The sequence below is a fragment of the Sebastes umbrosus genome, chromosome 12, assembly GCF_015220745.1.
Source record: "Sebastes umbrosus isolate fSebUmb1 chromosome 12, fSebUmb1.pri, whole genome shotgun sequence".
NCBI lineage: Eukaryota > Metazoa > Chordata > Actinopteri > Perciformes > Sebastidae > Sebastes > Sebastes umbrosus.
The window spans coordinates 27,485,119-27,509,388 of NC_051280.1; the positions used below are offsets into that span (position 1 = coordinate 27,485,119).

The 24,270-nt window shown below is 44.0% G+C and overlaps 1 protein-coding gene across 2 annotated transcripts in view; it reads left to right on the plus strand.

The window, feature by feature from the left end:
• The window catches only part of LOC119497896, a 152,409-nt gene that overhangs the window by 99,855 nt on the left and 28,284 nt on the right, over window positions 1-24,270 (plus strand). For both annotated transcript variants that reach the window (XM_037786325.1, XM_037786324.1), the window contains one exon: window positions 19,358-19,539. In XM_037786325.1, the coding sequence (XP_037642253.1) occupies window positions 19,358-19,539 (182 nt within the window). The remainder of the gene's footprint in view (window positions 1-19,357; window positions 19,540-24,270) is intronic.

The window sequence follows — 24,270 nt, forward strand, 5'->3', positions numbered from 1 at the left end:
ACAAACATTTCAAGTAAATTGTACATCGAATAGCAGCAGAAAGATAACAAATGCAACAAACCTTGAAGTTTATCCCGATAAAGTTCTTATTTTTTTCTCATCTAAGGCCTTTACACACCGTCCCCAGTATGTAAAGCTGAATACAAAACATCACGATAATGCGAAATACTCGCCTGCGAATATTATATGTCTAGGGCTTTTATTGTGCAAGTTAAGAACAGAAGGATCTGGTCTACGTTACCTTTGTCAAGGTGAAAAGGATTAATAACGTTTGCCGTCAGGGTTCCTACTACAGAGCCTCCGTGTTGTTTGTTTCATTATATGGACGCAACTCAACCCGTTCTGCACAACGTGATTGGTTGATGCCTTTATTCGTGGTGTGAAAGCTCAGAAAATCAACCTCGTTCTGAAAAAAAAGTACTGCGCTTTTTTGCCGTATAATATTCACGTTCTGTGTGAAAGTATTCATGACGAAAAGAACAGTTTGAAAAAAATATATTGATGTGCAAATTAATCACATGAAAGAAACGCCCCCGGTATGTAAAGGCCTTTAATCGTGTTTGAGAGAACAGTCCCGATCCAACATCCATTTACTTTCCTTTTCAAGGAGCTTTTCAACCACATTGCCCATTGTTCAGCAGTGGAGTGCTCAGTGGAGAAGTCCTACAAGTCTTATGGGTAAAAACTACCTAGCTCACAACAGATACATCTCCATGACAACTGAACAAAATCGAAGACCACGTGATATCGAAGGTTTCAGAAAACGAATCATAAGATGGTTTCGTTTTCTCAAACTACGACTGTGTTTCCAAGGCCAAGACTGAAGTAACATGAATAAAACCAGGCGTGATTTGTTACCTCTTCACAAAACCTTTGAGTCTTACTCATCCTCAAATACAATATTGGAACAGTCCTTGAAGTTGTTTTCTTTTTTGCTGTTGAAATACACTCAGCAGAGTCCTAAGGATTGTTAACAAACCTGAAGTACTTTGTCTACGCTGCTGCAGTTTATTCCCATCACGCCTATTCAGCAGATCAAGCAGTTTAGAAGTGTGAGATTCGGATAAGAGATTATGATGTACTCCTTATTGATCCACATGCTGTATTTATTTCATACCATATAATAACATTTCATGCATAATTCTAACAGATAAAAACATGCTCTTCAGTGCTGTAGGGTAGAAGAATTATAGAAGAAGTATAAAGAGAATAATTAAAAAAACACACACTGCCTTACTACTTCAAAATACTGCCTTCATATATTGAATATGTACGAGAACGACCTTGGCTTTAATCTAAATCCTCGAAAGTTACAACTTTCTAGCGATGATTCACAACCACATTCTTCTATCTGAAATATCGGAAAGTGAAATGTCACTCTTCGTATGCTTCTTCTCGGTGAAATGTCAACATTTGATGAGTGATCTGGCCACAATCCCCGGGATCTGTACACCAACTGCACCTCCTTTATGGAGCTCAAATGAATCTGTAGGCTGTCAAAGGGCAAAACATTCATTCATTACCTTGTGACAGTTGGAGCAGCACTTTGTTATAGTTTTAACTACACACACAGAAACTCCCAGACGCATCCGGAGACTCGTAACTCGTGCTCCCTGAACACTTCTTTCTGCTCTGCCTGCAAGAGCTGTTTGAATAGCTACAACTCTGCTCGGTGACAAGTCCGCAGACGGAGGCGCAGGTGCTGGTTCCCGTTTTTATGTGGTTTCCAAACAACCTTGGCTTGCCAACGGTGCCACATAAAAACGTTGAGGGAGCCATCACTCTCCCAGCGGTTTGATGGATGGAAAGATAGATGGGCTGACAGATGACTACATAGGTAGCGCCGATAAGATCAGTGTCATTTTTATACGCCGGGGAGATGAAACAGAGAGGGGGAGAGATAGAGGGAGTAGTTCGGAGTAGGGCCTCATCATAAATATTACTAATTCATTTCCCCGGAGAGCGAGGCTGTAACAGAGAGAGTGTGAATGGGAGGAGATGGAATGAGAGAAAGAGGAGGTGTGTGCAAGTCTTTCTATATGTGTGTGTATTTTTTTTTTTTTTTCCTGAAAGAAAAAAAGAAGACGGAGTCGCCAAAAAAGGTGCGATAAAGTTGTCAGAAGAGTGAGACAAAGGGAAGACGCAAAGAGGGAGTGGGTGAGAAAGAGGCTCCGAGAACATAGAGGCAGCGGAGGAGACGAGGAGACAAACGTACAAGAAAGGGTGCGGGGGAGTGAATGAAATGGAGGAAGTCAGGAGGGATAATCAGGGTATTATGTCCTTTAGTGAGAATGAGATGCCTAAAAAAAAAAGGCGAAGAGGAGTACAAACAACAAAGAGGGATGGGTGGGTGAGCTAAAAGAGTACTCACAGATTGGCATGATGACTTAACCTATCTGTTGCACGAGCTTCTTCTTCACCCGTTGGAATCCACGTTTATGTTTTTTTAATACGTGCGCACGCATTTGGGTCACACGTAGGGATGTCATGTTGTCAGAAATGTAATAGTCGATACCAATACCAGTGAAAATCCACGATTCTGGATACCTTTATTACATTTTGCATACTGGTTTTTGTTAGGAAATTAAACAAGTCATAAACCCCTCTCTATTATCTATTTTATATTGCTGTGAAAGAATCTCCTTCAAACAACAGGATTTATTTCAGTTTCTCGCCAAAAACTTAATTTTACAAGATTACATTTGAACACATCATGATAACAAATTTGCCCAATACGAATTTTTACTGAATAGAGCCTGAACGCATCATAATGTTAATGTTACCGTTAGCTGTAACGTTAGCTGCAACGTTAGCTGTTAACTTGACTTAACCTTGGGAGTGGGTGAGAAAGAGGCTCCGAGGCAAGAGTCTAACGTTAACGTTAGCTGTTAATGTTAACGTTAGCTGTTAACTTTAACGTTAGCTGTTAGCTCCATGCCGTACTGTGCTGCCTACCGGTTGCTGACAGCTAACTAACTATCCTCCTGCGGATTTCAACACAGATTTGTTGTTCGCAATGTAGCACTATCGGGACAAATAGGTGCATACCCTTGACGCGTCGATAGTGAGTTTACTGCGTCCCAAACACATTTTCTATCGCCCCCTGGATGACGGGACGACGTTAGTCTCGAGCCCAGAGGGTACTTACGGTACCTGTGGTACCGTAAAAGAAAAACGGGTACTGTCACGTTTTTCGAATTTTGGCATCCACTTTGTACCGAAGTATCATTTCTTGTGACATTTGGGTCACACGCACACATTCGTGCACACTTGCATGATCAGTCAGAGTTGAGGAGACAGAGAGCTGACAGGCTTTGTCATCTCTTGTCAGGCCCACAGACACACATATATCCTTCCTCCAACACACACACACACGCACACACATACACACACACACTCCTGACTCCCACTCTCTCAGTGTGTGCTCTTCACACACCCGGTACCCTCGTGTCCCTTATCACACTCTCTCCCATCTGTTCCTGTTTTAAAACACCCTCAGTGCACAATCATTTTTAGTCAGTGTGGCAGAAAGTGTCTGTGCTGCTGAAATCCCATTTGTCAAGCCGTCCACTTTCACATATCCCGCCATAAACTACTGCAGCTATTGTTAATGAACATTTTGTGTTCGCTGCCAAGCGCCAGCTCCCATTCCTGGGGTTAATATCGGCCATCGAAGTTTCTTCAAATACTGCTCTTCAATTATAAATAACGGGTTATGCAATATTAATGATTAAAATAATGTTAATAGAACATGAGGAGCGCACTGAAAGTTGCCTTCTTCTGTGTTTTCATAGTTCTTTCTATATAGCAATGGCACACTTAGACAACACAGAGGATGGAAGTGGAAAAATACTGCCTATATAGACGGAGCAGCCACCACCGCTGGCATCAGCCTACCGTACATCATCTTCTGTTAGGTCCTATTTAGCAGTCTCATCACATTCAATAACATCTAATGCATATCGAAAATAACTTGTGTCCTCTTCAATAGGGCATCGATAATGAATTTAGTTAAATGGCATGACTAATGTGCATTTGCGGACTAGTAAATGGGCTCATCGGAGTTAAGGGGACACGCGCGTAGGCCAATCCGGTCCAGCTCGTCCGCCCACGTCCTGTCGCCCCGTCCAATGATCGCCACCCACGCGCTGACGTCTCCCATTGTTTGGACTGGCACGATAAAGACGTGAAGCCGGCACACTCTTTTAGAATGCATGAAAGCGAGTCCTGGGGGCAAGTTCAGCAATGCGTGAAGGAGGGAGGAGGGAGACGACAGGATGGAGGGATAGAGATGAAGGGGGGAAACGGGGAAAGAAAGGAGAGGAGTAAAAGCTAATGGCTTTGTGGCGACAGTGATAATCGGGCTAGCTGAAAATCACTTCATCTCACACAGAGCTGAAGGGATGCTGGGAAAATGGAATGAAGCAGGTTTTTTCTGTGTTTCGAGGCCGTGACGCAGGCAGATGTGTTTATATCATGTATACTTAGCATGAAAGGCAATGAATCTAAGGCTGGGTGGACTCTATGTGATTTATTACTACAAAACGTGGCTGGCTCTGTATGCTTAAAGACATCCTTTGAGATTCCACTAGCACACTAAAACATACAGTACATATATGCAAAATCTCTGTATGCAGCCAATCTCAAGGGCGGGAGATAGCGCTGAGGCATAAAAAGCCTTCCCCTGAAATTGCTCCCTCATATCACACCGCACAATTAGGCTTGCCATTGCAGCGCCTTTGCCCTGGAGTCAACGGTAGCACAGCACAGAGCTCTGCTTGGATAGATTCCTCTAGGCGTTTACCCTGCGTGGGTATGGATGCTGCTGCAGCCCACTAACTGTATTGTGTATGTCATGTGTCCACGAGTGTCGAAGTAGCAGGGTCAGTCAGCCTCCTGCTCTTCTTTTTTTTTGTTCTCTTCCTCCCTCTCGCTCTTCTTGTACTTCTTCACATATACATAAGCAACCAAATGAGGCTTCACGCCGACATTCGAGCCACATCAAATTGGCGGCTCCCGTGAGAAATCCGCGGGCAGCTCTTCCCCCTGATGGGCTTTTCTTCCACAATCCTGTGCAGCCAAAGGAGCCTGTGAGGAGAGATTCATCGCGCGGTAATCGCCCCATACAACACAAGGTTTCCAATAGACCTACATGCAGGCAATCCAGCTTTACGGAAACCCAAGAGGGTCTTAAATTCTCCACGCTCGGAGAATTTTCCATTCTCGCAACTTTACCTGCCATCACGGAGGGAAAACAGGGAAATTTAAAACTTCATTAAACCTGCCCAAATAGGGCCATATCTATCCCCGTTTCTTTTTCTCTTCCCAGCGTATAAGCTCGGTCTACTGTGGAAATTAGGTGAATCCATCACACTTTCTGCGGCAATGCCTGGGTCCTTTTTCTCGTGGAGAACACACAGGGAAGGCAGTGAGACAGGCCGCAAAGAGACTGTCTTGACAATTTTTTATTTTTTTTTGCGTTACTTTTTCATCTGACCTGGCAGTGTGCCCCCTCACGCAGAATAATAGGAGCTAAAGCCATTCTCTTTTTGCCGAGCCATCAGTGAGCCATGGAGAGCCGGGGAAGAGGAAGTGATTTCCATGTTAATGGGAACCTTCCCAGCAGCGTCTAAACCTCTCTCTGCTTTCCCTTTCCTTCCATCACTCCTTCCTCGCTTCCCTGTCTGTTTTGTGCATATCTACCTTTACCTGCTGTCGTCCCCGAGCACTCAATCCTCCTGCCGTTGTCTTGCGACGCTACTTTTCACCCCTCAGCCTCTGTTTACTTCTCCTTTCTTCCTCTCCTCTCCTCGCGCGCGCTCTCTTTTCTCTCTTGTCTAGCTTGATGAATGGAGTCGCTGGACTGTGAGCGGCACATCCTCAACGGGGTGTGGCGGGCCATCGCTGGCTGTCTCACATCACTGAGTGTGTGTTTGGGTGTTTTTTGTGGAATTTTCTTTCACTTCAGCATGCCTCTCGTGTCGGTGTACACAAGTGCAAATCCTGTTTGAAACGCGAGCCCGTCAAAATGGATCGGGACAGAAAAAAGAACACTCTTTGAGAGTCTCTCAAAATCCCTTATCCTCCGCCGCTGAGGAACTACACTGATGTCCACTCGGCTGAACATGTACAATCCCCACCTAACCCTGTGAGGATCCCTGAGCAGCCAACTGAACATGCTCCCTGAGGTCTTTGGCAGCCCCTCCTGCCCTCTCCGCACTCTTGACCCTATTCTCCCTGGGCTCCATCAAAAAACAAGGCTGGAAATGGGCCAGCACGTCATCTCCCCTGAGATATGCTCAGTGGTTCCATCCACTATGCGGTCTCTGTCAGAAAAAACGGCAGTGGGTAAACTACTCTGCCGCAGGGGTGCAAAATGAATCGCCTCAGCCCTGCACTCTCATCCCTTATACATAAAGGCTGGCAAGGCCAAACTGAGTGCTGCTCCGAAAGTCTATGGCATTCTTATAAATCATAAATATACCTCAACATATTAGGTAAACAGATGATCATCCTGTGAGCCAAACTAGTATAAAGTAAACTTCGGGGATGCGGAGAGACAGATGGACCCCGCTGGGCCTTGTGGGATTCTGTGGCTTCCAGCTGTTTCTAAATAGGTTACAAATGAGCACGAGTGGCTCGTTGTTCGATGTAAACGAACTGCTTTTCTCCCCGGAATGAGCGCTGCGAGAGGAGGGACGGATGCTGGCGAGAAAAGCAAGTGTTTAGATTCGATGAAGACAGAAGGCCTGTCCTGAATATAACCTCACGTAGTCGCTCGGAGGAGTAAACAAACTGTTATCACGGCTCCAAACTATTCATTGTTGCACAGACTTGAAAGGGGGAAAGAGGAAACATCTACACTCCGGCTTCAAATAAAAATCTGTCTCAATTTTTATCCCTGTAAGTAGTGTTTTTCTCCCCGCTAACATTGTCGAAAAAGCTGTGCACCTGCACTGCCATTGTTTTTTCCAGAGCTGTACGACGGCTCCCGTGTGGTTTAGCACGTTGTAACTGCTGCACTTGCAATTATGGGTTCAATCCTCACCAGGCTCATTTTGCTACAGTGCATGAATGCAGAGCACGCTGCTTTGCATAAAACACGCTAAACGGCACAGAGAGGGGGGAAGGCTAGAATCCAAAAAGTAATCTGTTACACATAAACTCCTTCAAATCTATTTATCTACAGTATATCAATGCAAATGACATATTTATTCAGCTCGCAATCTGTGCATTTATATTCATAGTGTTATCAACATCTGCCACTTTATCTGATGTTAGTTTAAGATGTATGAAATGATGATAATTGCAATGAAAACACCAGTGTGACTTAACTCTCCTGGGTAGCGCAACAGACAATTATCTTCCAGTTCTATTTGACTTATCTGAAGACTTATCACTGTAACCACAATGCATTGCAGCTGCTATTTTACAAAGATCAGATTAATGTTATATCAATCATGCTTCTACAGTCGTACATTTTATTCTCTGTAGAACTGATCTTCTCTTCTCTTCTCTTTCTTCTCTGACACATGTGGATCTGGCCCCGTATTTAATGTGTGGCTCCATTATTTATATATATATCTTTTAGGTTTTTATATATTTATACTGTATAGCTTCCCAGTGGTCTTCCCTGTGTATTCAAATCAAAATATTCAAACTTTGATCAAAGCATTTATATTTTAGAGTCAAAATGCTATTTTCCCAAGCCCTTCGAAAAACTTTTTCCCACGTGACCTGACGTAGGTTTCTGCATGATGCGCTGCTGCACATACAATATATAACCATCCTTCTAGTCAGTGTATTAACGTCAAATACAGTAACTTAGATGGCAGTTGGAATGCTCCCAGTTTGGAAAAGCAGACCGGAGTACCGGCATGGAAGCTAAGCAATGTTCTGCTGTGGACGGCATGTTAGTTTGGATCCGAAAGTCACACAATAACACAAACAAACCAACCCATCGATGCTGCGGTAGACCAGCAACTCCCATGTTCTGCGAGGTAAAATTACTGTTTTTGTGAATGTAGTCTGGTGGCTTTGAAGACAGCGATATAACGGCTTCAGTTCCCTGTCGGAAAGGAAAGGGCTGTCTGATGGCGAGGTAAAGCTGTGAAAATACTCTAAATATAGCTACACTTAAACTAATATTCACTCATCATTCATCTTCAACTGCTTATCCGGGGTCGGGTTTGGGGGACAACAGCTCCAGCAGGGGACCCCAAATTTCCCTTTCCCGGGCCACATTAACCAGCTCTGACTGGGGGATCCCGAGGCGTTCCCAGGCCAGTGTGGAGATATAATCTCTCCACCTAGTCCTGGGTCTTCCCCGTGGCCTCCTCCCAGCTGGTCGTGCCTGGAACACCTCCCTAGGGAGGCACCCAGGGGGCATCCTTACCAGATGCCTGAACCACCTCAGCTTAAATTAATACTGTTTTTTTTTTTTTTAGGTGGCTAAAATACTTTTTTCTGCTGCTCCCACCCACAGCCGCTGGATTCTGCATTTCTGCATTTTTCCGTGCAGAACACGGGAGTATACTGTACATACAACCCCACAGTTATTTCCAAACTTAGCACAGCTAATGTTGACTCAGCTAGTGCTAGCGTTCACATTATTCATAACCTTATTGAACCTCAATTAGCTTATCTTGATAATTGACGTCACTGCTTTTTGCAGTGGTTGAGTGGGTATTTCCTTTTGAAAAACACAGAACAGAAAGCAGATAGACCTGTCATTTAGGTGTCTCAGAGTAAGACATCGTTTTTAAACAGCCAAAACTTCTGAGTGATGCATTTCTGGCCCTACTTTTAGGACTAAGATGAAAAGCATTTCCTAAACTTAGGAAAAGACTTCTATCTCTGCTGATCTTAAGCAGAGCTCTAGAGGTCTCGTAACGTGTTAAGAGCTGCCAGGAGTTGGCCTTTAGGCCGAGACATTCAGGACGGATAATGATGGATGACAGAGAGATTATTCACAGATAACCATTGTTGCAAATATTAATACATCTTTTGACTGATTTTGGTCGGGATTCAAGAGAAAACCTTGGACGTTGCAACCTCGTGGCGACAGGAAAAATATCTCAACGACAAGCAACAATTTCTGCACAGAAAAAAAAAATCAAACTTTGATCACTGCAGCATCTCAGATAATGATTTATTCATTTCACCGCCACTCAGTGTGAAGTTATGGAAAAGCAAGCAGCATTATATTTAAGAAATACATTTCTCAACACTGTGACATTACCGGAATGAATCATCTGTAAGAACCACCTGCAAGGGCACATAACAGGAGGCGTAGAGCAATATAATTGCTGAGTGCTTAATATTGCACAATACAGGCGAGATGTGGCTCTAATATAGGCATTGTAAAACAAAGAAGACACAGCTTACGTATTCTTTGATTGTTTAAACCACACAAGAGTCTTGCCAGTGTTTACTTACAGCATGAATTGGCTTATTGGTAAATGTCACTATGATATTTAAGCTATTTATTCAGTGTTGCATCATGTTTTTGCATTGGTTAGTACTGTCGCTTCACCGAAAGAACATTCTGAGTTTGAACCCGCTGGCCGTTTTGGGCCTTTCTGTTTGGAGTTTGCATGACCTCTCTGTGTCTGGTGGGCTTCTGGTTTCCTCCCACAGTCCAAAGACATGCAGGTTATTTGTGGTTGTCTGTCTCTATGTGGCAGACCACAGGGCTAGTTTACTAGTTACTAACTTACTAAGCCAACACATACATTTTTATTTTGCTATATCCCGCATTTTGAATTTTCCCAACTGTTTAATATGTCAAACTGCAACTGTCAGGGAAAGTACACGCCATCATAAATTCTATTGTGCAGCTCAGAGGGTAGTCCTTAGAGAGCAGAGTAGTCCGTCTCGCTGAGGAAAATGTAGTAAGCTTCATAAATAAGTCTCCTATGAGGGAGGAGTGTTTTTAGTCCCTAGGTTAACTTTCAGCACCATTCCTGGGAGTGACTCTGAGGCTGCTTTCACACCTAACAGTTCAGTTATAACCAGCTCGGGTCCATTCGCTCGGTTAATACTCTTCATCTGGGCTGGTGTGAAAGCTGTCAGTCGAACCCTGGTGCGGACCAAACAACCGAACCGAGACCACTTGAAAAGCCGGGTCTCGGTCCGCTTCCAAGCTGACTCTGGTGAAGATCGTTTGTGGTGTGAAAGCAAACAAACCAACTACAGGATTTTATGATAGTAGATATGTAATTTTAGCATGATTTCAAAAGCTACATTTGCTGATCGTGAAATCTGTTCAGGAAGTGATCTTAGAATTGATCTGTATAGAAATAGAACAAGGAGGAAACTCATTGGGCCTCATTGACGAAAATGGAACACGGCAACACGGATAATTCATGCTGGAACTGGTGTGCATAGTCGTCAATGCGGAAAACTCAAATGCAGAACATGACCCGTATCAAATTCAGAATATAGTCATATTTGTAATAATAGTGGAATATTAGTGTGCATGTAAATGTAGTCAATGTATATATCTCTTCCCTTGGTCCGGACCAAATGAACCGCACTACAGGTGTGAAAGCAGACGCTTGATAAATACGAGCCCTGATTGCATTACCCAAACCCACTGGCATCACATAATGTATTCAATCAGTGTTAATCACTTTAGACAAACAAGCCTGCAGGAATATTCAATTTAGCTCTCGTTGAATTCTCTTTGGTTCGTCTCCTCCAGCTTCTCCTGCTTTAAAAAATCTCATAAATTGATGCTCTTCGTCTCGAGAGGAAAGCGTGTCTCATGTCCAGTCTGCAGCCTGCCTTCAGGCTGCGACAACACCTTGTGTTAATTAAACCCGACCTCTGGATTCGCCCGCTCTACTCCGCTCTGCTCCGCTCTGCTCCGCTCTGCGCCGCCACATTCTGGGGGAAAATTGAGTGTTTGATTCCTAAAGCGGTTTGACTAATTCCATCTGGCTCCAAAGCTTGGCTGTGGTTGCAAAGAGTAATAATGATTACGGTGATAACTTAAACAATTAGGTAATAGGCAATAATTTCCAATAATTGTTATTCTCTAATTGAGTTTTACATCTTCGGAGCCCAAATAAAGAGATGGAGGAAATGAAATGAAAGGAGGAACTAATTAAAATGGAGGTGGCTAATACCCGCGTGCTTTTTATCCTTTTATTTCCCCCCTATCCCTCTGTTTCTCTCGCTCTGTATTAATATTTCATCTAAAGTTCAGTGCTTTCTGCTTCAATAGACAGTAAAATCACTGCTGGAAACATTGCTTTCAGTCACATCTCTCTCTCTCTCTCTCTCTCTCTCTTTTTTCTCCTTCTCACTCGCAGTCCATTTTTTTTTTTTTCTTCCCCTTGAGCTCTCGCCGCTCATTTCTCCGTCTCTCTCTCACAATACCTCGCAGGTGGAAGCGAATGTCAGCGGCGAGTCCGACTGGTTCGAGCCGGCCGCAAACTCTACTTCCCCGCTTCTCTCCGTCACATCAGTCAGTCACTCAGCCAACCAGCCAGCCAGCCGCCCTGCCACTTTGTCATTTTATCATTTTGTCATTGCGCTCAAGAGTTCTGTCGATGTAAAGCTTTTTAGCCACTTGATATCACGGAAAGGCACGCATTCTCTTCGCAACCTTGCTTCTGGAATTCATTCAAATTGAATATACAGTATGCGATATCTAAGAATATTTCAATGCAGCTGTCGCGGAAAGCTCCATTATATAAGTTACGAGTATATTTCTGCTTCACTTTATCCTGCCTCTGAAAGGAGCCGCCGTCGCTTCAGGATTGACGCGGGGCGGCGGACTCCACATTGTTAAAGCAGTGTTTGCACTTAGGCACCTGCCCACACCAGCATGCAAGTACATTCACCTACTAATGGACTAATGGACACACGCGTGCGCACACACACACACACACACACACACAGGCATCCTCCCACTCTATATGACATTAGAACAGAGCTCAGTAATGGCTAATGGCCTGCCTCTCTCTGCACAAGGCAAGTTAAACAGCAACATGCAGTGTTTTATACCGCTTGCCCTGGAGCCTGTGGAGGAAAATATCTACACAGTTTCATTATTAACCCCATTAGCGCCGAGATAGAAGGCGTCACTTTCATTTTCATTTCCACTTCCACCGCATGCAGTCTAATTTAACCCTGTAGTGGCTCGGGGAGAATAACAAATTCCGCTTATACAGCAAATGCAGTGTCCGCGTGTTTCCATCTCTGTCCCTGCCTCGGCTATCACCCCCCCCCGCCCTCTCCGTGTCTCTAACACTCGTGATGATGCCTAAATCACACTCTCTCCTCCTTGATCCTCCCTTCCGTCTCTGGCCTTTTTCCCTTAAGCCCTCTTGAGTATGAGTGCCTGTGTGATGGACTCCTTCCCCTAAACGGATGCAGATTTTATTCAGGCTATTTTCAAAACCGGTGCGTGCGCTTTAGCCAGCTAGACATTTTTTTAATGACTCCAACCCGACGCCTTCCACCATCACCACCGCCGCCACCGCCACTGCCACTGCGAGAAACACTCAGACGCCAGATAAGACGCGGCGGAGTGACACACACTTATTTTTTTTTTTATTCCCACTTACCCCCCCCTCCTTTCTCTCTCATCTCTGAGTGCTTTTACTGAGACCACACTTGTCTTCAAAAAGTGGTTCCCCGCTGGGTTTTTTTCACCCTGTGCGTCCCTCTCGTGTTGCATCTTTCATTTCACATTTATCTGTCCTTTTACAGTCGCCCCCTTCTTCTTTTAGATCATCCCCACTCCCCCTCCCCTCTCCAACCAGTCAATTTAAGCTTTTTCTTTTGCACTTTTAAACCTGTATTAAACTACACCCTCCCCTAATTAACACTCACCACCTGTCACTTCACTTCATTTCCAACTAATCCCCCTGCCAGCACGGCACTATTCATCCAATCACCTGCAAAAAAAACTGGCAGTCCCCGGCCAATTGTTCAAATAATCGTTCCTTAGTTTGTCATTGGGAATCAGAGCGGGCCGATATGAACTAGCTTAGAAAGAGACGTGAAGAGAGTGTCTCCTTGTCTGTGAAGTAGTGCCCGAATACAGCACAGGGGGGGCTTTCGATCTTCTCTCCGTGGCGCAATTATGGCCAGCTCAGCGGGGGGCACCTGCATTAGCGAGACATGAAGCATTGAACCGGCGAGCCCATGCTGTTTCCTCACAACCCGCTCTAATGACTTTACCTGTGCGAACAAAGGCAGAGGACAGATCCCAGTCACTCTCTATTTTCATCTGATGTGTGATTATATCAAACCTGCGCTTCTTTATGAGCTGGGAATCTCTCCCCGCCACTCACCTTTTCACTATCCTCTCTCCACTCCCAGCCTCCCCTGCTGCATCCCTCTTATTCTTTTCCCCCAGTCCATCACAGGTGGAAATGATGTATGACTTGTGTTGCCAGCTGCTCTCCTGTGTGAGCGGAAAGCTGATAATGACTAAGTCTAGCCTACTTTGCCGGCATCACACCCCCCTCTGTCACTCTCCTCGCGAGCGCTCCCTGTGTGCTGTGTGTGACAAGTGTGTATGAGAGAGGGAGAGCGAGGCTGGAGCTCTTCACTCTGCCGTCATGCCTGTGTGTGTGTGTGTGTGTGTGAGCGAGAGAGGACCCGTGACAGGAGCCGTTGTGCTGGCGTAGGCGTGCGTTTCCCCGTTTTGACCGTACAACAGCAGCACAGAGCAACAGAAACCGCAGTCCCTGACTTGTAAATAACTTTCCTAATTTGCTGTCTCATTAGCAGCATCCCGGTTTATGTTCGAGTTGTCTTCGTCTCAGCCTTCTGGTGCTGTGTCAGTCCCAGATGGTAGGCATGGTAGTCACGCCGCATAAAATGGCATTTAGTGTTGATTCATTGGCACATGCTGTCCCTTCCAGTGGGCAGACCCCTGAAGGGCCACGTGGGCGTTGGCATACTTGTTGTGTGACACATGCTTTCTTATGTTTTATCATATTTATGTCACATGAACTAGTTTGATGTGATAACATGCTTGGGTCCAATAATGTCTCCTTGTGGTACAACAAATAAAAGTATTTGGGCACCCAGATGTGAACATCTCAGATGTTGGAACCAGGATGCAGAGATTCACTCCCATTCAGCCACAAGAGCATCAGTGAGGTCGGACACTGACTGACACTGGTCTGGCTCGCATTCGGTGTTCTAATTCATCCCAAAGGTGGTGCAAGGAGATGAGGTCAGGGCTCTGCACAGAGCAGTCAGGTTCTTCCACACCAAACCCAGAAAACCATTTCTTTATAGACCTGTCTTGTGTACAGGAGTATTGACATGTTGAAACAGGAAAGAGCCAAACACAAACTGTTAGAAGCACACTGTTGTCTAGAATATCATCGTATGATGTAGCATCAAGATTTCCTTTTTTTTTAAACAGCCAAAAGTCTGTCCACGTACTTTTATATATATAGTGTCATTTTAATATTACTATTATATATTATAATTTTTTTTCCTGATTTCAACTTCAACCCCTAAATATCAGATTATTAAATATTCCAAAAGCAACACTATAACCACCATGTCTTGATTCTTTTTCTTTCTTTCTTTTCTCTCAGAGATATAGCAATATCATTTCTTACAGGCTTCAGATGATTCAAGATGAAAAACACCATTTAGTTATTGTGATTTCTCTCAAGAACTGGAGATTTAAAGAATTTAGAAATATACAAATGTAGGGAAATTGACAGTTTTGGTGACTGGAAGAGAAAAAAAATAATGAAGGGTAAGAGTATTCACTAATATAATAATAATAATAATGAAAAACATTAATTCTGGGACGTCAGGGCTGTTGAACGATGAGTGATGCATTCCTTTTTTATAAATAACAGCACTGTGGGAGTTAATTTTGTCTCTCACCGTGAAGTCCTACTTATAGACTACTTTTAAGTAACCTTAAATAACTTGTTCCTGTTTTTTTTTCCTATTCAAAAAGTAGCTATTAGTCTGTAAGTTATGGTAAGTGCAGTGAAACTAGCCATTACGTCCTGTACATTACACTTTACGCAGTGGGAGACACACTCGGCAGCATCTAGGGTAGCACCTTGAGTAAATTGCTGAAGAGGGAGAGGAGGTTGAGGGGGAGGAAGCAGTTGTTCACCAGGAGGTAAATGAAGTAAAGTAAGAAAAAAAAACAGGAGTGGGTAAAGAGCAGCCTGGAGAGCGGCATATGGTAATGGGGCCAATTCAAGGCCCTTTAGAGCCATAAGGCCAGCAGTGAGCGTAATGCTACTGTCACTCTCACTGCTTGTAATGTGTGCAGAGGAAAGGCTGCGGCGTTAGCAAGCTAGTAGATACACATTTAAGCATATTTAACTATGAAAAACAAATCCCATTTCAATGTCAGTGGTAAATACGTGTCATTATTTGTGCTGTTATGTAATCCCCATCTCACAGCCATTACAGCGGCAGCCACAGAGGGACTAATGAACGAATAATACATTTGATTTGTGTTGTGTTTTTCAGAAGAGCATTTCTCTCCGACAATAAAACAGCAATTAATAGAAGGCGATCAGGTAAACACGGAGATCACAGCAGGCTGGGAAACAGCGTTATCATAAAGGGCGGCTCGTTGAAGAATGAAGAAACTATTAGATTCACTGCGGTTTCATCTCGACCAAGAGGGAATTTGCGTACTAATCCCATCAAATCCATCTTGGCTGTTGTATTTTCTAGAGAGTTGTCCACACAAATATACTGACTGTTATTACCGCAGCAATTCCATGCTGATTGTTAGTTTGATACCCGTTTGTCAGCTGAGGAAATGACACGGTTGCTGATATTTTTCTTTCTGTCATGTCTATTGATCTCTGCACCATAGTGTTCCATCTTTGGATATCAAAAAACCATCCCCCTCTCCTGATCCTGTTCAGTATTTCGTACTTATCTCACAGATGGATGTCCTTATTGCGAGGGTGACACTTTGTTTCGTCAGTGGGAACTTGAAGTGGTGTTCAGTTTCTGCAGAGAGACAGAGTCCCTGTTCTGTACAGACAATAGAGTCAATAACTGGAAGTGTCTTCTGGAAAATAAAATAGAAAATAACAGCGAGCGCGTCTCCAAATCTTGAACAGTATCGGGTGCCAGGTAGTGATAAGAACAGAAGAAACAAATCACCGGCACTCACAGATAAAGTGTCTTTTTTGGTTTATTCTGGGCAACAAACTTAAACGAACACGCTTCAGCTGTAAGCCGTCATCAGCGTGTAGAAAATAAGCAAATGAATCATGGATAGCAGGAATAAATCGCAATTAATCATTCAGAATGTACCTTAAAGGGAGATTTGTCAAGTATTTAATGCTCTTATCAACATGGGAGTGGGCAAATATGCTTGCTTTATGCAAATGTATGTATATTTTTATTACTGGAAATCAATTAACAACACAAAACAATGACAAATATTGTCCAGAAACCCTCACAGGTACTGCATTTAGCAGAAAAAATATGCTCAAATCATAACACGGCAAACTGCAGCCCAACAGACAACAACAGCTGTCAGTGTGTCAGTGTGTTGACTTGACTATGACTTGCCCCAAACTGCATGTGATTATCATAAAGTGGGCATGTTTGTAAAAGGGAGGCTCGTGGGAACTAAAGCTAAAATTTAGCGTAAGTTTGGCGCGTTATTTAGCCTCTTTCGCGACAAATTAGTGTGACATAGTTGGTACCAATGGATTCCTTAGGTTTACTAGTTTTATATGATGCCAGTGTCTCTCACTTCAAACTGCAACCTCCAAAAGATCGAATTGTGTTATTGCGTTAAAGAAATTAGTGGCGTTAAAACAAATTTGCGTTAACGCGTTATTATCGCGTTAACTTTGACAGCCCTACTCTACATGTCATATTGTAAAAAGTGGTTGTATAACAGGTGATTTAACCTTTACAAGAATCACAGGTGATTTGCCCCAAATAATAATAAGAAAGCATGTGTAAAACTACCAAGGTGATGAAGACTGTGTCCTCACCAGAGAAACGACAGCGTTGGTCTCTGAAAGATCGATGTTTGTTTTCCTGACTTGTGACCTCTTTTGGCCAAACAAATAGCTTCATGTTGTCGTATAGCTGCAACACATCTTACAGCCTGTCTACGCAGATGGTGTAGTGAGATCTCTGTGTGAGCAGATCAGCCGCTTCAGTCCTTTGTCACTGGATGTGTTCAGGCACAGTTGTTAGAGTAGGTCACCTGTGTTTTGGCAGCAGTCAGAGCTCACAGGTGCTGAAGTTGTGCGTGTAAAACGGAGGAAAATAGACTTGAAATGTAAACATGCGCTTTGGGTCACGGTAAAACGTGAGTAAAATGTGAACAGAGGTGTATCTGTTCCATCAGATACTGTGTAGACGAGCCTTTAGGGAGCAGGTTGGGTTGACTTTAACACTGGAAGCCACTGTTTGCATCCCGTTTCCTACAATGTTTAACCATGACAATGATCGTTCTCTATTTTTTTGGGGCTTTTATGCCTTTAATGATGTTGACAGTGACAGTTATAAAAGGGGGGGAGAGAGAGAGAAGGTGATATGCAGCAAAGGGCCGCGGGTCGGATTCGAACCCTTGGCTGCTGCGGTAAGGACTAAGCCTTGGTACATGTGGTGCCAGCTCTACCAGATAGGCTATTATTATTATTATTAGATTTTTTATTATTATGTTATTTTTAAGTAACGTTAATGACATTTGCGACATGTTTTTAATGCTGTTCGTGACATGTTTCCGTACTTACTGTATGTTACACATTGTATATATTTTACGTACTTATTTGAAGCCCAGCCATGATGTTTTTCCTAACCCTACCTAAGTGGTTTTGTTGGCTAAAGATAACCGCAACTGTTTCACGGTACCGATGTGATGTTAAATGACAAGCCTAAAAGCCATTATCATGACACGCGGAATGTCCTTAGAATGGCGTGCTATTTATACCTCTTACCATGAGATCAGGTTGAGGTGACCGATCAGAAGAAGCAGGAAACTGAATCATCTTTTGTGATGGTTGTGTATATTTTGTAAGGCACTGTTTTTTTGTCGTTCAGGTTGGAGGACTTGTTGGAGTGAGAAACCCCCCCCGTGTGCTTTTAAAAAAAATCTTTAAAAAGACAACAATCAAACACCCCGGGTGATAGCTTTGGTTTGCCGATGCCACTCTGATGTCTGAACTGTAATCCTGATCCTCAAAGCAAAATGAACCTAACATTTTTTGTCTCGCTGTGATGTTGTCGGATTTACAGAATTCATCTGGCTGCGCGTTGGCCCAGATACCGTCTTGTTGAAGTGCTGGCTATCTTTTATTCTGTCAACCCAATGTGTTTGTGCGATGTTGTTCTCGCTCACATTTACGGCTCTATCTGATTCCCTTAGCTTTAGCTGAGCAGATAACAGCTCTGTTTGAATGAGCCTGTCTGTTCTGTGTGTGAGAGCCAAATAGTGATATCTTACCTTTTCCCTCGCTCAATTTCTATCTTTCCTACCACACTCATTCTTGTCAGTGCAGCTGGTGGCCACTATCTTCTGTGGCCTCTCTCTTTCTGTGTGTGTGTGTGTTGGCTTGAAATAAAGTGGTAGGCGGATATTTGAATTTATGTGTGCATGTGTGCTTTTTATGCAGTAATGCGAGTTCACAGATGTGCCACACATTTTCATCAGATAGGTGCAGCGGGTGAATCGCAAGAGAAATGCACCGTGTGTATGTAAACTGCAAAGCCAGCAGAAGGACTCTAATAATGTGCTGCTTTAATGGGCCCGGCACTAAAAGTAAAACCAGCATGTTTAAACATGATGGCGATGCACATGAAAGAGCCTGTTATCTTGATTAATTCCTGTTAGCAGGAGGAAGGAACGGACGACTCGGAGACTAAAAAGTGGATGTTTGTGATGAATAGTTAGCTCGTGCCATCAAGTTCAAATGCTCTGAGGGAGACAGAGCAGCTTTTCTTACCTGTAATCTTGGCTTTTTCTTTATCTCCTCTGTTCCTTCTGTTTTTCTTTTTTAATCCTAGCTTCTTTTAATTTAGTTATTTTTTCTTATTTTTTTTTACAGCAGGTTTTCCGGCCATATTTTACCTAGCTTTTAATAATGCCTCAATGCCGAGCGCTCAAACGCATACTCTTCCTTTCTCTGCTTTTATCTCTCTCCTTCATCCTCACAGTTCTGTTTAATTAAATGCTGTCTTATCTGTCTGAAATATTGCAAATATTGCCTCAGCGCAGGTGGGGAACAGCAATTTGAAAAACAGTTCGGAAGAGACTAAATTAAATGTTTAATGTTTAAAATGAAGGGTTTTATGAAACGACAGAGACGGCTTCCCCTAACGTGTGCCGTCGTGTGTCTCTCTCTCTCTCTCTCTCTCCCAGGTATGTGGTCCTTCTCAGTTTCCGAGCTGGCCATCCCGGGGGCGGAGATAGGGCGTATCTCGGCAACCGACGCCGACCTCGGCGAGAACGCCAAGCTAGAGTATACCATCCTGGAGGGGGAGACGGGGGAGACGTTCAACATCACCGGAGTGAACCAAGAGGCGGTCATCACGCTCAACAAGGTGAGGGATGGATGAGGGGAGGACAGATGGGAGGGGAGGGGTTGAAAAAAGAGCGTGTTCGAGGGGAGGAAGAGGATGTCATGAGGGAGAAATGATGATGTATAGAGAGGTGTCTGTTTGTAAACATGCGAAGAAGGGGCCGGAGAGAAGAGGAGGAGAAGAAGAACAGATGATGAGGAGGAGGAGAGGCGATGACACAGGTATTGTGAGGAGGGAGGAGTTTTGTTTTGCCTGTGAGTCAAAGCAAACCTAACAATATGTTGCCTAAGCCCATTAACCTGGAATTACCTGGATACACACAAAGACACTGTATAAGCCTATACGATTTGTCATGATCCATCTCTCAGCAGCCTTTTCACTGGGGATTTTTAAACAGGTGATCTATATTCATCTCACCTTTTTCTCCTTTTTTGACTCCCACCAGATGAGAGTTGTTTGATGGGTTTCTGACAAAAGAATTTCCTGCTTGATTCACTGTGAACCATCCTCCTTTTTTTTTTTATCAATATTTCCATCTGTCTACAGCAAACATAATGAAGCATCCGTACCATACTCAATCGAAGCGTGACGCATCCGGATGCAAATGTTTTGCAGCGGCTGAGTTGAGTGTAATTTGCAGCAGGAATGTTTTGACCATTGTCGAGGTGTTTTGACTGCCGACGTTCAGTTTTTTCCGTGCGGAGCGTTTTGCGTGCACGGGAGGATCAATGAGGCGCCACCTTTCCATCCTGAGTTCAGCTGGCTAATAGTCCCCTTTAGTGTAATACTAGATGATTTCAATTTCAGACATCCCCTAAGCCGCCTGTCATCTCCAATAATCACATCCTTATGAAGATGCGTGTGCACGGTAGGAGAGGGGGTGAAGAGTGCTGACACCCAGTCATTACCAGCACGGCTTGTAACAGTACATACAGTACGTGTCTGTCTCAGGAGAAGGACCGGGAGCCTCTGTGCTCACATGTAATGTCTACTTAATGGGGAGAGGGAGCCTGTGTGGGAGGCACATCTGAGACATGATGCTTTCATTTCAAATGAGCCCTACAGACACTACAGTAAAAATACACGCGTGTCTCTATTAATGCTGTCAGCGTCCTCTCTGATCTGTGGGATGTCAGTCATGAGTGCTTGTTTTGTATCCTGTGTAATGTGCACCACGCAGGGTCTTATATGCATTTGAATGCAAGAGTTGAGAGTGTGTTCATGCACGTGTGTATGCTTGTATAGCCAGAATATGTATGTGTATTATGATGAAGTTGATCAACTTGACTTTATTAAAGAATCAGGCTGTTGATTCTAGGCTTGCCGCGGTAGTCTGTGTTACCGGTGTTACACGGTAATGGGCATACACAGTTACATTACTTGCCCACCGTCGTTTAGCTTTTTCTTTATAGAAATAAAACTCATTTAGTTCATTTTGGCGTATCAGCAGCGTGTTATCAATACATAGTCGGACGACGGACGCTACAATCTGTAAGTGAAAGTGTCTGCTCCGTATGGAGTCTCAGCTCAGAGTAGCAGGAGTCAGATTTCATGATGGCGGAGGATTTGGTGTCAAAGCGAAAAGCAAAAGCGCCTACTTGGCAATACTTTGATTTTAAACCCGACGCTATAAGGGAACCGTTAATACCGTTAATGAGGCGATCGCCGTGTAGAGGATGGAGCGGTAACAGTCGGTGTGAATGGCGCAGCGGCTCCAGGTCGAAACCTGCTGTCTCGCAGCGAAAGTTGTACCGGAGAGGCCAGACACACAACCATCCGACGCCGTCTTCTCTTGTAAAATGTCTGGTGTAATCGGTAACACTGGTGTTGTCACAAGTTTATTAACCGGTAGGAAAATTTCCTCACCGTCAAATCCCTAGTTGACACATGTGCTTGGGGCAGCAGGCACGGTAGGGAAGTCAGGAAGTATTTCATATATGATATCTAGAGCATTAATATAGCATGAAACAACCATTTGCTATGTACTGTACTGTTGCAGGAGCGTAGCACCCACCCTCCGTTTCTCCCCCCGGTTAACACTGTTAGCTCTGTCAGCACTGTTGCTGTTGTTTTCACTAGTTAGCTGCGAGCCGCCGACTCACCCGTTGCCGTGTTGAGAGCCGTGCCGAGGCAGTAGGAATGCTCCCAATCTCGCATTTAGCACCTTCCAGTCATATAAAAATACTCCAAAAAAGGTCAGTTACCTCATAAAAAGTTCTTTAGTGAGGTTCTTTAATGAGGTATTGATTAAAAAGGAGATCTTTCCTCCTTCATTGAAAAATCCAGAATCTATTAATATGCAAATATTGTTCATTGCTAAAGTTTAACTGCCGGGCACACGATATCTACTGCACTAAAAAGTCCGTTCTCATTGTGCACTGGAGGCTTTGAGTTTCCACCTCACACTGCATATTACACTGTGATAACTCAGATTTGAAGTGAGCTCAGAGGAACTTTCCCCAGCAATTCTACACAAACATCCCTGTGAAGGTCAAACATCTGAGTGAAGTAACAATGAGCAAAACACATTTCTGAGTGCAGCAGAACTTTAAAAGTCAATCGCCTAATCGATAGTTTCAGCACCAAGTGTTGTCAGTCATCCCCGTCTTATGGACTTCCTAGAACTCGCTGCACAGTGAGAAATATATCTTCAAAACTTGGCAGTTTTAAATTTTTCAGATAACTTGAAGTTGAAGAAAAATCTCCAAACTCCTATAAAATTCTTTTAAAACTCATCAAAAATGTTGCCGGAGTTTCTGAAATGTTTCCGTTTTGCTTGTTTTCAGAGAATCTGCACAAAAAAAATAACAGTGATTTGGGCAAAACATTGCTATTTGCATTGAAAAGCCCGTACTAGTGATATGTGTGCACGCAGAGAGAGCGCGTTTGAATCCGTCACCGTGTCAGTTCTCAGCCTTTGGGTCTGTAGGATTCGTTAAAAACAATCCGCACCTGGAGGTGGTGTGTAGAAGCAGGATTTCCAAGCCCGCTATGAGCTCCTTTTGAAGAGCAGCAGAGAGGCAGGGAGAGGACTGGAGATGCAAGAAGAAAGAAATCGAAGGCAAGGACCCAGGAATGAGGAAAAAAGAGAAGGGATGGAGAAGGAGGGAGAAGATGGAAGCACTGAGGAGGGTGTTAAAATGAGGTCCTGAGAGGCAGTGACAGCAGAGAGTGCAGTATAACAAGGGAGTAAGAGTATGAAGGAACCAGAGCGAAACATGCAAAGAGAGAGATGCAGAGACAGCAAGAGCTGCAAAATCAGTGACAGCCACAGAGAGAAATTAGCTCAGCTAGAGACTGAGGCACAGGGAGGGAGAATCCAGAAAGACAAGCAGGTAAAAATGAGAAAAATAAATAATAAAAAGGAGTGAAAGCGAGGAAAAAAAAACTTGGAGATAGGGAAGGAGGCAGCATGGCAACAACAAGACGGAATGACGAAGTGAGAGCAGGGTGGGAGGGAAGAGGGGGAAAAAGAGCAACCTGCTGTGCGTAAAAGAAGACTCGTTAAATTCAACATGTGCCGGGCGACCGGTGAAAACAGGCAGGGAAATTACATGCAAACAAATAAACACCTCCCACCCGCTGCATTCCTCCCACTGGATTCAGCCTCAGCGATCTCAAAGACGGAAACAAAACGTACAATTAGTATTTCAACGTGGCCTCCTCCATGCTGTTTTATGCCGCTTTAATCCCTCTACAAAGGCACCGAGAGAGGCAGAGAAATAGATTAGACCAGCATTGCTGCTACGGGTGAAATATTAAGTAAGACTCAGAGGTTACATGTGGATTCATTTTGAACGCTCGCGAGCTAAGTGGAACATGTATCGAGTATTTACAGATGCCGCGAGGCAACGTTTTCTGAAGTCAGTTGTAGCCCTGAAAGTATTGGGATTTCGTGTCAAGGTGGGTGTGCTCCAGTAAACTCTCACACCAATAAAAAAAAAAAAAAAAAACAGATCTGACTTGAATAGGTTAAAAGGGATTTAGGCCCGCAGTGTATCCACGCACAACTAATGAAAAACATGTAAGATAGGCTGCAACTAATAGAATTAAAAACAAGCAAAGCGTTAAATTAGCGCTAAGCTCCCCCCCCCCTCAGTTTCCACTTCGTTAAACCAACAAAAAAAAATGTTTTGTTTTTTTTGTTATGCATGCATGCATATGTTTAGGGTTTGTTATTAAGGAACATGCCCCGGCGTCCATTTTTCCGGAGTCAGAAGGCTTTCAAAGTGTGATGAATTTGAACAGGGGAAGAGATGATCTGTGCGCCCCCGGAGGAGGAAGGATTTCTGAGCGGAACAATTTGTGTTGCCACAGAGTCGGCCTTGACCTTGCTGGTCATCTCGCTGCTGTGGGCTGTATCTCTTTAACCGTTGATCTAAAGATGCACACTCCCTCACACACACACAGAACGGGAGACGCACACCTACACAAGCAGCAATAAACCACATAGAGAGAGAGAGAGAGAGATATACGGAGGCACACATCAATATAACACACTTGACCTTGCGGCTCCGTGTTTAAACTGTGGGGAACAGAGGAAAAAAGAAAAAGAAAACAGCTGCAAAGAGGAGTGAATGCACATTCAGAGACGGGAAGGGATGCTGCGGCGCTCGTCCTCACCTCCAGAGTGATGTGTCAGATGGGAGGTGGGTTGGAGCTGAGGGTGGGGTGGGGGAGAGAGGGAGGGTTTAACGGCAGATTAGGAAGAAATAGAGTCAATAGAGGGAGCTGGAGGAAGGAGTTAGGAGT